Source organism: Procambarus clarkii, chromosome 76 (assembly GCF_040958095.1).
Source record: "Procambarus clarkii isolate CNS0578487 chromosome 76, FALCON_Pclarkii_2.0, whole genome shotgun sequence".
In the NCBI taxonomy this organism is placed as follows: Eukaryota; Metazoa; Arthropoda; class Malacostraca; order Decapoda; family Cambaridae; genus Procambarus; species Procambarus clarkii.
Window position 1 is genome coordinate 15,632,875 of NC_091225.1, and position 20,653 is coordinate 15,653,527.

Consider the following 20,653-nt stretch of genomic DNA (forward strand, 5'->3'; position numbering starts at 1 on the left):
ACAAATCAGACTTTCCAACACGTTTCGGTCCGTCTTGGAAGGACCGAAACTTCGTCACTTTCACTTCATTTGAGAAAGTCGGGTAAAGAGGTCATTATATTAATCATAACTGAAATTATTTGCCTGATAATCATTAAATTATCTCAATAGATTCATCCTCTCTAATAATTAAAATCTGACAGATTTATTACTGAATATATTCTATTAGAGCAAGATGTTTATAGTAAATACAGGTGCATCGAACATCATCTTATACGACAGTGCACTCTACTTAATATAATTTTTGTGGTCGAATTACATTACTTCAAAGCGAACCCATGATTCAATTTCTTTATTATGCACCCAATACCCCTCCCGTGGGTGGCGGCGGTGTAAAGGGTTACAGAGGCACATAATCGGTTCAGGAACTGAACCCTCTAGTTCGTTTAGCTAAGCAAATAACAATCTTTTGACGATAGTTACACAATTAATAATGTTATATACGAACACATAAGCACCCATCTTATCTCTAGTTATGCCCTAAGCCCTTACCAAGTTGCTTCAAGAGGGTAGTACAGCTGTATGAAGCTAAACCACTCATAACTTTAATTATTACCTTCTAAAGGAACCTCGTTCCTCCTCACGAGGTCAACTCTGAAAGGCGAAAACTCCCATCAGAAGCTTCGTAGGTTTTCCTGTTCCTCTGGAGTAAAGTTCACGGCAGTCTGTGATCTTTGTGTACCCATGATCGACGGATGGAGAGGCCGACCCGTAAGCCAATTTAACTTCAGCACCGAGTTTGATGAAGTGTATAAATACTCAGGATTTAAAAAAAATCCTTCCTCAAAACTGTCAGAAGAGAGAGATTAGACCCAAGATTGACATTCACAATGATATGATATGATGAGAGAACACTGTAGGCATGGTCTCTACTGTCCACGAGACGAGAGAACACGCTGCGGGCATGGTCTCTACTGTCCACGAGACGAGAGAACACGCTGCGGGCATGGTCTCTACTGTCCACGAGACGAGAGAACACGCTGCGGGCATGGTATCTACTGTCCACGAGACGAGAGAACACGCTGCGGGCATGGTCTCTACTGTCCACGAGACGAGAGAACACACTGAGAGCATGGTCTCTACTGTCCACGAGATTAGAGAACAAATATCGATTATTATCACCGCAAGAAATTAACACAATTCGCCGAGAACATCAGTTCATGTTCCCTCGGTGTCTAATGTTGGTATATTAATTCTCCCGATACTCGAGAACTGAATGAGCTTTACATTTCAATGTCAGATGAGATTTGTCCCTGTACCCTCCTGTGAATGTACTGGATCTGTACCCTCCTGTGAATGTACTGAATCTGTACCCTCCTGTGAATGTACTAAATCTGTACCCTCCTGTGAATGTACTGGATCTGTACCTTCCTGTGAATGTACTGGATCTGTACCCTCCTGTGAATGTACTGGATCTGTACCTTCCTGTGAATGTACTGGATCTGTACCCTCCTGTGAATGTACTGGATCTGTACCCTCCTGTGAATGTACTGGATCTGTACCCTCCTGTGAATGTACTGGATCTGTACCCTCCTGTGAATGTACTGGATCTGTACCTTCCTGTGAATGTACTGGATCTGTACCTTCCTGTGAATGTACTGGATCTGTACCTTCCTGTGAATGTACTAAATCTGTACCCTCCTGTGAATGTACTAAATCTGTACCCTCCTGTGAATGTACTGGATCTGTACCTTCCTGTGAATGTACTGGATCTGTACCCTCCTGTGAATGTACTGAATCTGTACCCTCCTGTGAATGTACTAAATCTGTACCCTCCTGTGAATGTACTGGATCTGTACCTTCCTGTGAATGTACTGGATCTGTACCCTCCTGTGAATGTACTGGATCTGTACCTTCCTGTGAATGTACTGGATCTGTACCCTCCTGTGAATGTACTGGATCTGTACCCTCCTGTGAATGTACTGGATCTGTACCCTCCTGTGAATGTACTGGATCTGTACCCTCCTGTGAATGTACTGGATCTGTACCTTCCTGTGAATGTACTGGATCTGTACCTTCCTGTGAATGTACTGGATCTGTACCTTCCTGTGAATGTACTGGATCTGTACCCTCCTGTGAATGTACTGGATCTGTACCTTCCTGTGAATGTACTGGATCTGTACCCTCCTGTGAATGTACTGGATCTGTACCCTCCTGTGAATGTACTGGATCTGTACCCTCCTGTGAATGTACTGGATCTGTACCTTCCTGTGAATGTACTGGATCTGTACCTTCCTGTGAATGTACTGGATCTGTACCTTCCTGTGAATGTACTGGATCTGTACCCTCCTGTGAATGTACTGGATCTGTACCTTCCTGTGAATGTACTGGATCTGTACCTTCCTGTGAATGTACTGGATCTGTACCTTCCTGTGAATGTACTGGATCTGTACCTTCCTGTGAATGTACTGGATCTGTACCCTCCTGTGAATGTACTGGATCTGTACCCTCCTGTGAATGTACTGGATCTGTACCTTCCTGTGAATGTACTAGGCCCTATACCGTCGCGTTAACGACCCACGACTACAAACTTAGGGTCCCACTCCAGAACATGAGCCTAGGTTAATCCTACAAAGGTTAAGGCACCCAGGGCTGAGGCACCCAGGACTGAGGCACCCAGGACTGAGGCACCCAGGACTAAGGCACCCAGAGCCAAGGCACTCAAGGTTACATAGACAATGGCACTATGACCCCTTCACATGACGAGGACTCCAAAATAACACACAAGACACCCTCCTACACCAGGAGTGCAGAAGCAGTGGGTGCTGGCACATCTGCCTCCTCCTCCTTCCCATGACCCATAGCCCCTATTATTAGGCACTTCCCCTCCTCTCCCATCATCTCCCCCTATTACCAATCTATTCCTGAACCCATTACAATCCTGTTCCACAGTCTTCAACTCCCAATTTTCCTCTCGGTTCCCCTTCGTTTCAGCTCATTTCTCCTTAAACTCTCCATTGGCCATTAAAATGGTTGCTAATGGTTGCTCTCTCTTCCCCCTAGAACGCTTGTAAGCCTCTCACGCGCCTCTCTTAACACTCCCATTAATGGGTTCCTGTCACCTTACCCCCCCCCCAGCCCTCCTCACAGGTTCATAGTCATTCCCCCCCCCCCCCTCCCAGTCCTCCAAGACAGCTTCACGGTCACTCCCTCGCCCCCCCTCCCAGTCCTCCAAGACAGCTTCACGGTCACTCCCTCGCCCCCCCCTCCCAGTCCTCCAAGACAGCTTCACGGTCACTCCCTCGCCCCCTCTCCCAGTCCTCCAAGACAGCTTCATAGTCACTCTCCCCCCCCCCCACCTTCCAGTCCTCCAAGACAGCTTCACGATCACCCCCCCCCCCTCTTCTCTCCCATCCAAACTCCCCGTCTGTCTTTTTGCTTTCTCAAGTTGCTTTTATCGTCAATGGGGTTAAGATTAGCTCGAAGACTTTTTATGGATTAAATCTGTCTGATTCCCACTTTCTCTCTCCGTTCTCTCAGCGCGTGTTTACGCATGTTCCTCAAGCGCTTCCGCCTTAGTGACGTCTGTTGGCTGTGTTCCCACAAGACAGGGGCTAGACTGTGCTATTCCTCACTGGGGAGCAGCGGAAGGGGGGACATTTACCACGCTGATGGGAAGGACGTGACCTTACTGAGTCTTACCCTTGCGCTTCTCTGCAGGTCAAGTACTTCATCTCTCTCATACAAGTTTGCAACGCGAAAAATCCAGGGGGCCAGATTCACGAAGCAGTTACGCAAGCACTTGCGTAACATTATATTATAAACATTATGATAATTTTTTGATTGATCTTATTTCTCACTGTATACTTTAGTTACTAGTTTTACTTAAAGCTGATTTTCCATTTTGTAATTTTAAATTCACTGCAAATCCTGAGCAAAAGCCATACATTAAAACATTCATTGTAGCCATGATAAGGATTAAGGATTGCAGCCATGATCAACCAGGCTGTGACTCATACGTCAGGCTGCGAGCAGCCGCGTCCAACAGCCTGGTTGATCAGTCCGACAACCAGGAGGCCTGGTCGACGACCGGGCCGCGGGGACGCTAAACCCCGGAAGCACCTCAAGGTAACCTCAAGGTATGATATATATGTTCTTCAGCCTACAGTTTAGACCTATTGTCTTGTGTATGACCCTCTGTCCTGTGTGACAGTGAATACCAGCATTATCCTCACTTTAATAAGACTTAATTGAAATCCTCAGATTAGGCAAAATTGTAATTAATTTTGTCAATAAAGATAATAGGCATAATTAGAATTTTCAAGTGAATTTATTCAATAACTTGACTTTGGTAATGTATCAGAAATCGTCAAATTTTATACTAACACAGCCATTGATTGTTATTGTGTATACACTTATGGGATACCCAGAGGTGCCTTGATCAACCCCGCTCTCTCTCTGTCTCTACCTGTCTGTATGTCTGTGTGTGTTTGTCTGTCTCACTACGGACAGTCTTCTGTCCACCTGTCTCCCACTATCAGTCTGTATCTCCCTCTGCATGTCTCATCCCTATGTCTGTATCTCCCTCTGCATGTCTCATCCCTATGTCTGTATCTCCCTCTGCATGTCTCATCCCTATGTCTGTATCTCCCTCTGCATGTCTCATCCCTATGTCTGTCTGCATCTCTACCTGTTTGACTGTCTGCCTGTCTCTGTGTTCCTCCCCCCACGAGAGCCAACCACAACATCAGGGACTGACGATAAACAAACTATCAGTGTTTGAAGTTCGCTACGCCAACCGTGTCTTCCCTTGCTGACTCGTCCCTGTGTTGACTAATAGAGTAATCAACTTACTAAATAACGCCATTTTTCTCCCTATTCGACTATGGACAGATCTCTCTATTTTGTTCTGGGGCTTCAATCTTAAGATTATATGTATAATTGTTCGAGATTTCTATTTTAAATTAAAATCTGTAGTCTTAATTGTTATTTCGGATTTTTTTTTTGCGATTTGTTTATTAAATATCGTGTCATTTCTCCAACCACTTGGGTTGGACGGTAGAGCGACGGTCTCGCTTCATGCAGGTCGGTGTTCAATCCCCGACCGTGCAAGTGGTTGGGCACCATTCCTTTTCCCCTTGTCCCATCCCAAATCCTTATCCTGATCCCTTCCAAGTACTATATAGTCGTAATGGCTTGGCATTTTCCCCTTCCATTCCCTATACTTTGCCCGGCTATGCATACTCTGTAGCCAGCTAGGTCCCTGTGTCACGGTGAGGTGAAGAAAGGGCACGACACGGGCGCCACGACATGTAAACATTGATTGATTACTTAGCTGACTTATATTCGCAACTCATTCATATCATTACAGCTACGGCAGGACAGAACATAAGTAGAGGCATTCAAAATGTTGACCAGACCACACACTAGAAGTTGAAGGGACGACGACGTTTCGATCCGTCCTGGACCATTCTCAAGTCATTGATTATCGACTTGAGAATGGTCCAGGACGGACCGAAACGTCGTCGTCCCTTCAACTTCTAGTGTGTGGTCTGGTCAACATACTTCAGCCCCGTTATTGTGACTCATCGCCTGCGCATTCAAAATGAATGGTTCCAAGAACGAGATCCTTGCATATCTTGTTCTTGGAGTTCAAGAGCGGGATATGTGGGTACATATCTCCCCACACATACACGTGGCGGGATATTTGTGAAGCAATGTGTGGTACAATGTGTGGTACAATGTGTGGTACAATGCGTGGTACAATGCGTGGTACAATGCGTGGTACAATGCGTGGTACAATGCGTGGTACAATGCGTGGTACAATGCGTGGTACAATGCAGGAGAAGACCACGTGCAAGTGGATACGTGGAAGCCACACGTGGGAGCCGCATGCGGGTTCTTCCCCCTGGTGCGGTATACAGATATTTTTAGCTTTAGAAAAGGACCTTTACCTTTTCACAAACTACAAAAAAGGCATCAAGATGCCTCGTGACATTCAAGATGTCAATAAAATAGTTTAAAACTTAATTCAATGATAGTTTTCTTGTTCATCAGGTTTGTTTACAATATTTTTAATTACTATATATAACACTTGAGAGACAGAAGACATTTTGTAATATTTTATATTTGTGAAATGTGGCATTTTACAATAACAGTTTAATGTGTAAATAACCTCTTACTGAGTATAAACAAACCTGAAAGTCACTTAGGTTAAGTGTATCAGATGTGAGGGAGTACAGAGCAGAGTACACTCACATACGGAATATACTGTAACACTGAACTACCACTCACTCACTCACACAATGAGCCACAGGAACGTTAGAAGGAACTTTTTCAGTGTCAGAGTAGTTAACGGATGCAATGCACTAGGCAGTGATGTGGTGGAGGCTGACTCCATACACAGTTTCAAGTGTAGATATGATAGAGCCCAATAGGCTCAGGAACCTGTACACCTGTTGATTGACGGTTGAGAGGCGGGACCAAAGAGCCAGAGCTCAACCCCCGCAAGCATAAATAGGTGAGTACACACACAACACACAAAACACACACACAACACCCCCCCCCACACACACACATAACACACACACACAAACACACACACATAACACACACACACACAAACACACACACATAACACACACACAACACCCCCCCCACACAACACACACACAACACAACCCCCCCCACACAACACACACAACACAACAACCCCCACACAACACACACACACACACTGGTCATTAACCAGCTGCTCCACTTCTGGTACTCCAACGCTGACCCCACAACCATGCATCGCTGATATTAAGCTTGGGTAAGAGCGGAGGGTGGGAGAAGGAATGGGTGAGGGGAGGGGAGGGGAGACAGAAGAGATGGAGACCAGGGGAGAGAATGGGGAAGGGGTGAATGAGAGGGAACACCAGGACACGACATATACCAGCCTTTGTAAGGGTATTGAAGCCATGTTGCAAATGCAACCTATCCTCTCAATCTATGCAATGCAATATTAAAGAAACCCGAACAAAAATTCTGGTGTTTTAGTGAAATTACAAGTCCCTTAATATTGAGGCTTTACAGACTACTGAGAATCGACCCTGGTGTGTCGAGTGGAGTGCCAAAGCGCCTAAGTTTCTGGGTAGGAATACCACTTCAAGTTTGACACGTGTGATGGTGACAAGTGGCTGGGTGAGGGGACGTAAGTGCTCTCGTAAGTGCTGGAAACACAAATGAGTCACAGAGAGAAATGCAAATAAGTTCTGGCACCCTGAACAAGTGGTCAGTAGGTGGAATGCACTGAATGAAGATGCTGTGGAAGCCACCTCTATCCACAACTTTTTAAGGTCAGGTTTGACAACGAATTCGAACGTCAGAACAGTTAAATTATAACAGAACAGAAGAAAGAAGGCTTGTAGGCGGGGCATACAGAGCAACACCTCACTTGTCCGTAATCATTGACAGGTAAATATTGATAGTTAAGTATGTGTGAGTTCAGTTATAAAGGCCACCTTTATAACACACAAAAAAGATACTTTTGAACGCAAAAAAAGTATCAACAAGCGTGTAATTTTATCTCCAATGAATCTTGACTGAGAACCAACATGTACATTTATCTCTGGACACTACCGCTAACTCTACAAGATGGAACTTGTAGATGTCTCCATGTCTCAACCAGCAATCAAGATAAGGTCCACTGTGCTGCTGAGATCCAAGTTCAACATCCTGTAAAGAAAGCCTCCCCAGCTGGCTGCAAGATCTGAGCCAGAGTTCTTAGCAGTGGGAATAAAACAGGACAAAGTCCATCGTTTCGTTAAGTCACTAGACATGTTTGCTGTGTGTATCAACTTCTTGCTCGAGTCAACTAAGTCTGCCAAACGTAGAGAATGTGACCCTCTCTGTGCTGGAAGACGTTGCTATACCTAGAATAAAGATTTCTTCAATGGACATCAACAACAGACCTGTGTCACTGCTAACTACATGAAAATCTTCAATACAAAATATAATTATTGTGATTACCAGTATTTTGTTACTGTGTGACCTTGGCATATGGTTTCCTCAGAGTGTGTAGCTGGTAATCTCTATTGAACCTCTTCACTATATGTAATTAGCTACTGAATAAGAGATGTGTTGTTGCAACAAACAATGGAGCTATTTGTTGACCAAACCACACACGAGAAATTGAAGGGATGACGACGTTTCGGTCCGTCCTGGACCATTCTCAAGTCACAATCGACTTGAGAATGGTCCAGGACGGACCGAAACGTTGCCGTCCCTTCACTCACTTTTACGGTTCAAAGGCAACATTCTCAAGGTTTCTCACGCCGTGTGGAGTCAAACGACAGTTTCAGCTAAATGAGAATTTTTCCAACAGCAGTTTAATTATCGCTGAACTATTCCCAAGGACGAAGTCCTTTCACCTTATAAAATTTCCTTCGGCTTAGACAAGGTAACGTCATCCTTGATGTACCTAATACGAATATAGACACTAAATAACTTATACAAAATATGTTAGTTTATGTCAAGGTTTAAAATGAACTGATGATGAAAGACTGGCATGAAAAATGGTGTAACAAATTTAATGCTTGTAAACTTAATGCTTGTAAACCCTGAAGTACTGAAAGGGAGAGTAAAGCAGAGACAAAAACTAGAAAGATTACGAACAAGCACGACTTGATAAAGTAGATGCAAGAGATACGAACAGAAAATAAGTGGAAAAAAGTGAATACTGAAACACGAAAATGGAGAAATTAAAAAGTGAATAATTCTGGAGACGAAGAAATTGAAGGAAGAGGCTCTGGGGACGGAGCCAAAAGGATGAAGAGGATTAATGATGATGTGGGAGGTGGAGGATACAAGAGGAAGAGTAGGAAAAGAGAGAGAGAGAGAGAGAGAGATGAGCACTTCTAGAGGATTTAAGACTTGGCAAAATTCAGCAAATTAACATAGAGTCATCTGGGAAATAAAGGCACGGAGCGGCTGCCAGGTTCATTAGGCAGGGATTTGAGGATTATTTAATTTCTTATTTGAATTCATGAGACTTATACGAGGGCGAATGATGGGCGTGTTTAGGACCACGTGAGTGGGTGAGTGAGTGTTTACCAGTCAACCACCTGCCCCCTTAACCAGTCAACCACCTGCCCTCCCTCAACCAGTCAACCATCTGCCCCCCCTCAACCAGTCAACCACCTGCCCTCACTCAACCAGTCAACCACCTGCCCTCCCTCAACCAGTCAACCACCTGCCCTCCCTCAACCAGTCAACCACCTGCCCCCCCTCAACCAGTCAACCACCTGCCCTCCCTCAACCAGTCAACCACCTGCCCTCCCTCAACCAGTCAACCACCTGCCCTCCCTCAACCAGTCAACCACCTGCCCTCCCTCAACCAGTCAACCACCTGCCCTCCCTCATCCACTCGCCCACTGAGGTAATAATTCAGCCACCAAGCCAGAGAGGCCCAACCACCCTGGTTGATGCTACCAAAGCCTCTGAAATAGAGTAATGTTCTCTCCGGATGACAAATCTCACGTTGGATCCACTTCGCCACGACTCTGGGAATTATTGGAATTTTAGGAATGAATAATGTTTCAAGATCTTGAAATTTTGAGAATGACTAATGTTGGCAAATTTTGACCCATTAGCCGCTAATGGAGGTGGAGGAGAAAACAACTTGTTAACCTGTTTGGTAGTGATTGTGGTTGCAACGGAAATTGTGGTTGGTAGCTACCTGAGGGTGGTGGTGGTAGTGGTTGAGACTTTTATTAAGACTACACAATAGCTCGGTCGAGAGAGATTCTGCCTGACACATTTGGGGTTCAGAGTTCGAGCCTCGTAGGGCCCCCGGTTAATGGCAGGGCATTGTGGGTAATTGTGGTTACTGATTAATGACATAATTACTGTTGATGTCTAGTTGACATTACTCTCATTTCCATGTTATTTGCTGCTCCTGTTAACACTAAACAACTTGTTGGGTGAAATTAGAGTCTAAAAACTATTGCTTTGTTAGGTAAACAGGGTTAAAAATGTTGCCACTTGCCAGAGTTTTACAATATGTCAACGGTAATTATCGCGGTAGTTGGCTGTGTCGCTCGGTAATTGCCTTCAGATTTATTGATGGTTAACAGCATAACAGAATTGGCAACCAATATTTGACGTGTGGGATTATACATACCTAAATAAAATCTTATTTAATACTTACGAATCTTTAGCGAGATCACTTAAAATATTTCTCGCTGAACGTCGCAGTGACTTCGCTACATAAAATTGGATACATATGACAATTCGTGGTATTCACTTGACCCGAAATCTCCCATCAAAATTTCATATATGTGAACTTTACAGCAAGAACATTAATCGACGCGTTTGTCTCTCATAAGGAATGTCATTGATGTTCCTAGAGAAAGTGTAAGCTAAGAGCTGTTATCTTATAAGCTAAGAGCTCTTATCTTATAAGCTAAGAGCTGTTATCTTATAAGCTAAGAGCTGTTATCTTATAAGCTAAGAGCTGTTATCTTACAAGCTAAGAGCTGTTATCTTACAAGCTAAGAGCTGTTATCTTATAAGCTAAGAGCTGTTATCTTATAAACTAAGAGCTGTTATCCTATATCAGCTAAAGTCTGTCCCTAAAGATTCCTTTATTAGACAAGCTTATCGCTTGTATCTGGAAATAAACAGACTTTAATACTAACTATTATACAAGAAAGAGGATAAGCCAGTAACCGTGTTCCAGATTCTTGATATTGTTAAGTCTGCTTCATATCCCGTGTATCAGTGTGCTGAGTGAACACATTCCAGATGCGAGACAGACTAGGAATGAATCGCTGACTGGAGCGATATTCTTGAGAAAGACATTACCAGCATCAAACTGTTGATGGCTGAGCGCCCTTTGTTACGGCGTCGACTTTTGGTTGTCCACCAAGTTGGGCCAGGTGAGGAGTATTGTTGGCCTTGTACATAATAGTAAGTCCACCAGCATCTCGCCGGTGTTGAAGGCTCTAGTGTTTAGACAAGTCCAACCAGAAGTGATCAGGAATAAAGATCAGGTTGGTGAAAGATGGAGGGAAGGCGGTCCACAGCGCTGCATACTCAAGATATGAGCGAACTTCATGTAAGGGAGCCGGTCGGCCGAGCGGACAGCACGCTGGACTTGTGATCCTGTGGTCCTGGGTTCGATCCCAGGCGCCGGCGAGAAACAATGGGCAGAGTTTCTTTCACCCTATGCCCCTGTTACCTAGCAGTAAAATAGGTACCTGGGTGTTAGTCAGCTGTCACGGGCTGCTTCCCTGGGGGTGGAGGCCTGGTCGAGGACCTGGCCGCGGGGACACTAAAAAGCCCCGAAATCATCTCAAGATAACCTCAAGAAGTCTCGGGCTGACCTTATTCAACCCGAGACTGTTGTCTGTGTCAAGTGTGTTTACGAGACACTGAACTTCAACCTCTTTACACGACTATAAATAAATTTGGTCCAGTCATTAAATCAAGATGTTGAGATTTTCACTCGGGATCAGGCATCTTAGCAGCGAAATGGTCAGGTTATCTTGAGGTTATCTTAAGATGATTTCGGGGCTTTAGTGTCCCCGCGGCCCGGTCCTCGACCAGGCCTCCACCCCCAGGAAGCGGCCCGTGACAGCTGACTAACACCCAGGTACCTATTTTACTGCTAGGTAACAGGGGGCATAGGGTGAAAGAAACTCTGCTCATTGTTTCTCGCCGGCGCCCGGGATCGAACCCAGGACCACAGGATCACAAGTCCAGCGTGCTGTCAGCTCGGCCGACCGGCTTCCGGCAGAGGCGTCATCTTGAGAATCTTCTCTCTCAATGCTTCTAACAATCGAAAAAATATATATATAGTGTATTGCAGACTTGGAGGAGAGGGAGAGGGGCGTGACACCTTCCCAATCAGACTCGGGTGTTTGTATTCTCCTCGTGGCTTCTCTCTCCACCGATACGACAGATAAAACTGGGATTTAAGAAGATTGGAGACTTTCCCGAGGCGCGAATCTTTTTCACTTTCTTGTGTGTTTGTGTGTTTGTGTGTGTGTGTGTGTGTGTGTGTGTGTGTGTGTGTGTGTGTGTGTGTGTGTGTGTGTGTGTGTGTGTGTGTGTGTACTCGCCTAGTTGTGCTTGCGGGGGTTGAGCTCTGGCTCTTTGGTCCCCGCCTCTCAACCGTCAATCAACTAATGTACAGGTTCCTGAGCCAACTGGGCTCTATCATGCATGTGTGTGAGTGTGAGAAAGTATGTGTGAGAGGATATGTGTGAGTGCATCAGGGAATGTGAGAATATGCGTATGAGAATGTGTGTGCATTTACCTAGTTGTGTTCTTGGGGGGTTGAGCTCTGGCTCTTTCGGCCCGCCTCTCAACTGTCTCAACGCAGCCCGTAACAGCTGTTTAACTCAAAGGTGCCTCCAAGGCATCAGGGTGAAAGAAACTCTGCCTATTTGTTTTGGCCATCGCCGGGGATCGATTCCCGGGCCATAGGACTACGAATACAGAACGCTGACCACTCTGCCACTGGCCCCCTGATCTGTGTGTGTGTGTGTGTGTATGTATGAGAGAATATACGAGTTTTCATGTGAGAGAAGGTTTGAGTGCGTATGCGCGCGCGTGCGTGTGAAGGTGAATACTAACTCGCTATCATATATATATTTATATATGATAATTTATTTATGATAATATTATTTATCATATATATAACAGTGCCAGTATTTGCTTAGTACCTATACCAAAATCAGAGCAGTTTTCCCAAGACACGATAACGATAAGGACATAAGAATAAAAATTAATTCATTATCAAAAATAAAATATATATACAAGTGTTAAGCCGAGTGCTATATAGTCGTAATGGCTTGGCGCTTTCCTCTGAGAACTCCTTCCAAATGTAAACTCAAAACTTGTTCTTATAGACTCATTCCTTCCCCTCCCCCCACTTCCGTTCCATCCTAAATCCTTATCCTGACCCCTTCCAAGTGCTATATAGTAATGACTTGGCATTTTTCCTGATAGTTGCCTTCCCTTCACTATAGACTATAGCAGCAGACTCCACAACCTTCCCTTTGATAGACTGAGATAGATCTAAACTGTTTATAAATCTATCTGGTGAGAGGAAATGTCGGCTTAGGGTGGGATATTGTCGTAATCTCTCCTATCTTCAACCAGGCGGGGGTTCACCGGAGCAGCTGAACAAAAGCCACCGGTTTGAGGTCAGGTCACGAACCATGGGCATCGATATTTGACCCTAACGACCCTGAAACGTGACCTCAAATGACCCTTGGGGTAATAAATGACACTGTTGCCTGACTGGCTAGTAGGGGTGGGTCTAAACAGACTCATTAGTTGGTGTGATTTTGACTTTTACCTTTTTTGATCTAGCGGCTTGTTAGTGGCGGCAGCAGTGGGCCGTTTAGGATGCAATCGTTTGTTAAGAGGCGATGTAGTCAGCCTTACGGATGTCTGCTATATTGTCAAAATTAATATATGTTATAATTTGCATGTATGAAATAACGCGATATCAGTTCACACAGTCCGCGGTTGTTCAACGTCCTCCCAGCAAGCATAAGAAATACTGCCGGAACAACCGTGGACATTTTCAAGAGGAAACTAGATTTATTCCTCCAAGGAGTGCCGGACCAACCGGGCTGTGGTGGGTATGTGGGCCTGCGGGCCGCTCCAAGCAACAGCCTGGTGGACCAAACTCTCACAAGTCGAGCCTGGCCTCGGGCCGGGCTTGGGGAGTAGACGAACTCCCAGAACCCCATCAACCAGGTATCAACCAGGTAACTTATACAGCCATACGCGGGGTACACGCACACACGGGACGCACGCACACACGGGACGCACGCACACACTGAGCAAAAACCAGTTCTAGAGACCAGCCCAGTGGTACGTAAGGGCAGTACGGACAGCAGCTTAGGGAAGAGGTAAACAAATGCTATGTTTCTCTGGGTAACACGACCCCCAAGAGCCCCCGAGGGCCCCCAAGAGCCCCCGAGGGCTCCCGAGGGCCCCCAAGAGCCCCCAAGGGCTCCCAAGAGCCCCCGAGGGCTCCCAAGAGCCCCCGAGAGCCCCTAAGGGCCCCCCGAGAGCCCCCCAAGGGCTTCAAAGGCTCCCGACAGCCCCCCCCCAAGTCCGGGGTCAGGTCCATCTGGCGGCACCAACAGGAAACAATTCATAAAATTTGCATTAAAAAAAATGTGCGGGGCGAGACGCGACTCGCTCACACCAAGGCAATAAAAGTAACGCAGTTTTGTTTTTATAAAACACCTTTGTCTTGGCTGTCATTGGTTTGAACAAGATTTGTCAACTCCAAACCTGAATGTCAGAACAAGTCGAACTATATTGAAGGCAGGATTTTGTTTACAAAGCACAATATAGATATCTTTTATAACTAATGATCCTTCAGTGCAATTGTAGGGACCCTCCTAAGCACCTCCAAAGGATACCTGATCAACCAGGCTGTGACTCATACGTCAGGCTGGGAGCAGCCGCTTTCAACAGCCTGGTTGATCAGTCAGGCAACCAGGAGGCCTGGTCGACGACCGGGCCGCGGGGACGCTAAGCCCCGGAAGCACCTCAAGGTAAGGTAACCCATAGCCTCGGAGAAGATGATAAAGAGTACTCAGAGAAGACCTTGTAGATCCTATATATCATCAAACAGTAAAAATATCCATGTTTATATTTTCCTAACTATGGCAGTAAGTATCGGTACATTATAAAAAACTAATATTTTCCCAATAAAATATTATGTACTAAATAAACTTATTTCGAATTTAACTACACATCCTGCAAGAGGAAATCCGAAAACATCAAAGTTGTAAATTGTAATTCAAAACCACCCAGGAAGAACACACCATGTAACATCTACACTACATTACACTACACTATATGTGTAGTGTACATGTAGTGTAGTGTACACTGTACACTACACTACATTACCCTACATGTGTAGTGTTGTGTCAAATTTAACATCACTCCCGGTGTCAAAAAAAAAAAGGAAAAAGAGGAGCGTTAAAACACTGTGGACCATTTGAATTCATTTCTACATATTCGTGTACTCCCCGGGGAGAATAAATCTGGCGGTGTGTGACAGGGGCTCTTGACACCCGGCCGGCCACAATGCACACTGGAATAAGTAATGGTCATCTGTCAGCCGCTGAGACTTTGTTTACTCTGACGTCACAACTCTCAACCATTGGGGAAACATGTATGTCGCCCCCATCGTCAAAACAAAAGGGGTTCGTCGGGATCACAACGTTTGGAACCATATTGTTAAACGAACAAATCCACAAGAGCCGTGATGAGGGTTCGAACTTATGTCTGAGAGGATCCCAGACGCTGCCTTAATCGACTGAGCTATGACGTGGCTATTTAGCGTCTGAGATCTTCTCGGACGAAGGTTCGAACCCTCGTCACGGCCCTTGTGGATTTGTTCATTTGATGCATCACGCTATTGTGATTTCTGTGTGTTAGTGGAATATTCTTCCAACCCAGTTGATCAGTCCGGCAACCAGGAGGTCTGGTCGACGACCGGGCCGCGGGGACGCTAAGCCCCGGAAGCACCTCAAGGTGCTGACCAACGCTGACCAACCTCCCCAAACAATATTGAGGAGGTTATCTTGAGATTATCTTGAGATGATTTCGGGGCTTTTTAGTGTCCCCGGCAGGAGCGTGTAGCCTTGTAAGGACGAAAAGCAGGTTACCTGAGCTGTCATGTGTGTACAGTGGATGGGAAGGTGGAGGAGCCAGCTCCCACTTCCCAACATTCTCACTTTAATGTAGTGAATCCGTTCCCACGTTTTTCTTATCGCATTTATATTTTAAACTGTACATTCAAGTTCATGGTGTCAACAGCCTTTCATCGTCTAGCCGAATCAACTTTTTGAGTATGTGAAGAATGCGTGCATACTTGCCTGTGAGCGCACGCTTGCGTGTGTGCGTGAGTGAGTGCGTGCATGTGTGCATTGATGCAAGCACATGCTATTGTCATAACGCAGCCATTTAACACAATACGTAATTTTCCGTCAGTAAGTAAATTCAACTCGCTTAATTAAATGCGCTTAACAAATATGACATCTGATAATTCATTTTATTTTAAATTGCACCTCTCCCAACTACAGCAACGTTAGTTAACAAGCCAACTACTGGACGGAACACAATAGTGAATTCATTTACGCATTTTGTCCGTACATACGAGTTGTACAACAATTACCCTAATATGAGTTACAGGGGTAGATTCAGGCTAACAAGCGGTCACCCATCCAGTTACTAGCCAGTTCCAAGGGAAGTTCCAAGTAGACTAACGGTGCTAAGTCCACTGCAGCACGCTGTGGACACACACACACACACACACACAGAAGAAATATAAGAAAATTCACTTTCGCAAACAGAGAGGTAGACGGTTGGAACAAGTTAGGGGAGAAGGTGGTGGAGGCCAAGACCGTCAGTAGTTTCAAAGCGTTATATGACAAAGAGTGCTGGGAAGACGGGACACCACGAGCGTAGCTCTCATCCTGTAACTACACTTAGGTAATTACACACACAACCACAACCACACACACACAACCACAACACACACACACACACACTCAACACACACCGCTGTGGACATTTTAGCCTCTAGAAACAAAACTATTAAAATATTTTGGTTGAATATAACCCAAGCCTTCCCCAGGCACCGGGCTTAATGCCCGTATTCCCCACGGAAATTTCCCCTTACAAAATATAATTAGCAGGAAAATTTTCATGATTTTACTGAGGCTCCCAAGAAAAATTACTCTGGGGTAGACGCATCGACCCCTCACAATATCTGTGGTAATGGAATACTTTTATTATTTTCATGGCAAATGATAATAAAAAGCTCAATACTTTAATAGTAAAATATAGGGGTACCACCTCTGGTGCAGTTGTAGGGACCCATAGCCTCGGAGAAGAGAATAAATGGTATTCAGAGATCCTGTAGATTCTCCCTCAACACTTCACTATTTTCATCTCCTACCACCCCTAATTTTGTATTATTTTATGTAATATTTTGTATTTATATATATATATATATATATATATATATATATATATATATATATATATATATATATATATATATATATATAATAGGGGTACCGCCTCTCGTGCAATTGTAGGGACCCATAGCCTCGAAGAAGAAAATAAAGAGTATTCAGAGAAGACCTTGTGGATTCTCACTAAACACTTTAATCTTTTCTTCTCCTACCACCCCTATTATTATTTTATATATTTTGTTTTATTTTATTTTATTGCAATGCTACAGTTTACAGAGAACACACACACACACACACACACACACACACACACACACACAGCTGTCCGACCTGTTGATTGACGGTTGAGAGGCGGGACCAAAGAGCCAGAGCTCAACCCCCGCAAACACAACTAGGTGAGTACAGCTGTTGAATATACAAAAAATAAAATGAAAATTTTCTCAGAAATTTCACATAGTAAATTCGACGGCACCCGGGCGCCCATTGTTGTATGAGCAGCCATTCATTGGCTGTAAGACTTACGGGGACATGAAAGAATAAACTTACAGGGGCGTAAGTAGGCACCATCTCTCTAACCTGAATAAAGCAATTTTGATGAAATAATTAATTTCTAACAGTAATCTCAACCTATAACAAATCTTGGCATGAAGAAAAAGGGTTTATAACATAGAATCACGTGGTTTATACGACCTAGAATCAGAGTCGTTAAGGTCAGATGTAACACAAATAAGGAGCAACGGTGTCAAGTTCAACAAGCAACAATATAGGACTGAGACTAGGGGGCTCACCATAGCCCGTGCTACTTAGAACTTGTTCCGAGTAGCTGAATCTATAACAGATGCTTTTTCACCCTTTGATTATACGCTTCTCAAGTGTGTTCAGAAGGCAACTTACATACCTATTGCCAATGAACATTAAACTGACGAACCACAGCGTGTTTAATGCCAAACCCAAAACCGAATATCGTCCCACCGATCAAGAGTCTGAACACTGGGTGACGAAAAGCAAAATTAATTTATTCAATTTCTGGCAATTAACGCCCCCCCCCCCACTCCCCCCTCGCTACCGGTGACGCAATGGACTGATCAGTAATAACTGTGATCAAACTGACATATACAGCTCAAGATTAATGTATAACAATGTGAAAAAATATGATAAATTATGGAAATTAATGAAAAATACTGTCACTGACGGCTTATGGGCAGGAAAAATGAGGTTTTCAGTGTCATTTATACACAGTTTGTGTGATTTAGAGGCGCCAGATATATTGTGGTGTATATTTTGTATGGTTTATCATTTGTTTTATCACGACATTTAGTTCCGCTTGCGTATGCGTTTTTTACGTGTGAGTGCATGGATATACACGCTTGGGTGTGTATGTGCATGGATATACACGCTTGGTGGGTGTGAGTGCATGGATATACACGCTTGTGTGTGTGTGTGCATGGATATACACGCTTGTGTGTGCGCGTGTATGGCTAGACATGCTTGGGTGTGTGTGTGCATGGATATACACGCTTGTGTGTGCGCGTGTATGGCTAGACATGCTTGGGTGTGTGTGTGCATGGATATACACGCTTGTGTGTGTGTGCATGGATATACACGCTTGTGTGTGTGTGTGCATGGATATACACGCTTGGGTGTGTGTGCATGGATATACACGCTTGTGTGTGTGTGTGCATGGATATACACGCTTGGGTGTGTGTGTGCATGGATATACACGCTTGTGTGTGTGTGCATGGATATACACGCTTGTGTGTGTGTGTGCATGGATATACACGCTTGGGTATGTGTGCATGGATATACACGCTTGTGTGTGCGCGTGTATGGATATACATGCTTGCGTGTGTATATATAGATGTGTGTGTGCGTGCATGGATGTACATGCTTGTGTGTGTGTATAGATGTGTGCGCGCGTGCATGGATATACATACTTGTGTGTATATATATAGATGTGTGCGCGCGTGCGAGTGTATTCCTCGGTGGAATATGAGGTTGGGAACTATAATCAGTATAGTGTTGAATACCAATGACGGAGGAGCAATGTTAAGGACGTTGGTGATCCACAAATAGTCTTATTGAACTAATTTGGACACTTAAAAGAGGCAATAACAGCGTTAACTGTAGTCCTGACTAATGCTGCCATTATTCTATAGCCATTATATTTTAACACTGAGGTACAGTAGCATTTGTGAGGGCAAGAGCGGCCAAAAAGGTTCAACTAATACACTATGTAAAGGACCTGCTTCCTATGCACCGATAAGAGTATCATCCCTCGTCCTTTTTGTTCCCATTCACTTCCTATTAATTTTCTCCAAATTCTCTTCCCGTCTCCCACTGCTGCCTATTCTCCCAGTGCTCACCCTTCTTCCTCTCTCTCTGCAGGGGAGAGAAAACATAGCGAGTGTCCAACGAGGTGTAATAGTTTTAATTAGTTAACTCGTAAGGACCCCGCAAAGGCAGTGGGGATATGTCAGTGTCCTTTTCCAGTCCTTCGCCTATTCTTCCGTCGACTTCAGGCCTGGTGTTGGAGGTCCTTCTCAAGTCTCCTGGTCTAGTTGTGGAGGTCCTTCTCAAGTCTCTTGGTCTAGTTGTGGAGGTGCTTCTCAAGTCTCTTGGACAGGTTGTGGAGGTCCTTCTCAAGTCTCTTGGACAGGTTGTGGAGGTCCTTCTCAAGTCTCCTGAAGGTTGTGGAGATCCTTCTCAAGTCTCCTGACAGGTTGTGGAGGTCCTTCTCAAGTCTCCAGGTTGGGTTGTGGAGGTCCTTCTCAAGTCTCCTGACAGGTTGTGGAGGTCCTTCTCAAGTCTCCAGGTTGGGTTGTGGAGGTCCTTCTCAAGTCTCCTGACAGGTTGTGGAGGTCCTTCTCAAGTCTCCAGACAGGTTGTGGAGGTCCTTCTCAAGTCTCCAGGTTGGGTTGTGGAGGTCCTTCTCAAGTCTCCTGACAGGTTGTGGAGGTCCTTCTCAAGTCTCCTGACAGGTTGTGGAGGTCCTTCTCAAGTCTCCAGACAGGTTGTGGAGGTCCTTCTCAAGTCTCCAGACAGGTTGTGGAGGTCCTTCTCAAGTCTCCAGGTTGGGTTGTGGAGGTCCTTCTCAAGTCTCCAGGTTGGGTTGTGGAGGTCCTTCTCAAGTCTCCAGGTTGGGTTGTGGAGGTCCTTCTCAAGTCTCCAGGTTGGGTTGTGGAGGTCCTTACCTCAGGTCACTAGTGTTAAGAGGTTTCTCACGTATCCTAAAACTTGTTGGGGTCTTCCCTGGGCGATTCCTTCACGACAGTAAAATTTGTAATAAAATCTTTATAACATATTTTTCATAGTTCCTCAATAAATCTCTCTTCATCGAGTCGTATTTCGCAATAAAGTTGATATATCTTGACCATCAAACTTTCGGATGCCATTTTTTTCTCTCCTTTACTTTATTTACTATTTGTTTCATTACTCTTTATTCTGCTTTCATTTTAGCTTTACTCTTCCTTCACTCAACATTTCTTTCACCATAATTGTTCCTCTTTGAGTGTTTTATCTTTATTATATTTTGTTACTTTATTTTATTGTAATTTTATTTTTACATGTAAGAATTCTTACATTCTTGTAACGTGTGTTCTGGTCAGACAGTTCTTACTCAACAGGATTTGCAGGACGAAGTGTCACCTCCTCAAAGTGTCAAAGGGAGC

The 20,653-nt window shown here is 44.6% G+C and overlaps 1 protein-coding gene across 1 annotated transcript; it reads right to left on the reverse strand.

Moving 5' to 3' along the window:
• Positions 1-1,275: 1,275 nt before the first annotated feature.
• LOC138357184 (uncharacterized) lies at positions 1,276-2,841 on the reverse strand. Its single transcript, XM_069313832.1, has 2 exons — positions 2,782-2,841; positions 1,276-2,490 (listed from the first exon to the last, which is right to left on the reverse strand). The coding sequence occupies exons 1-2, from the start codon at positions 2,839-2,841 to the stop codon at positions 1,276-1,278; spliced, it is 1,275 nt and encodes a 424-aa protein (XP_069169933.1).
• Positions 2,842-20,653: the final 17,812 nt, after the last annotated feature.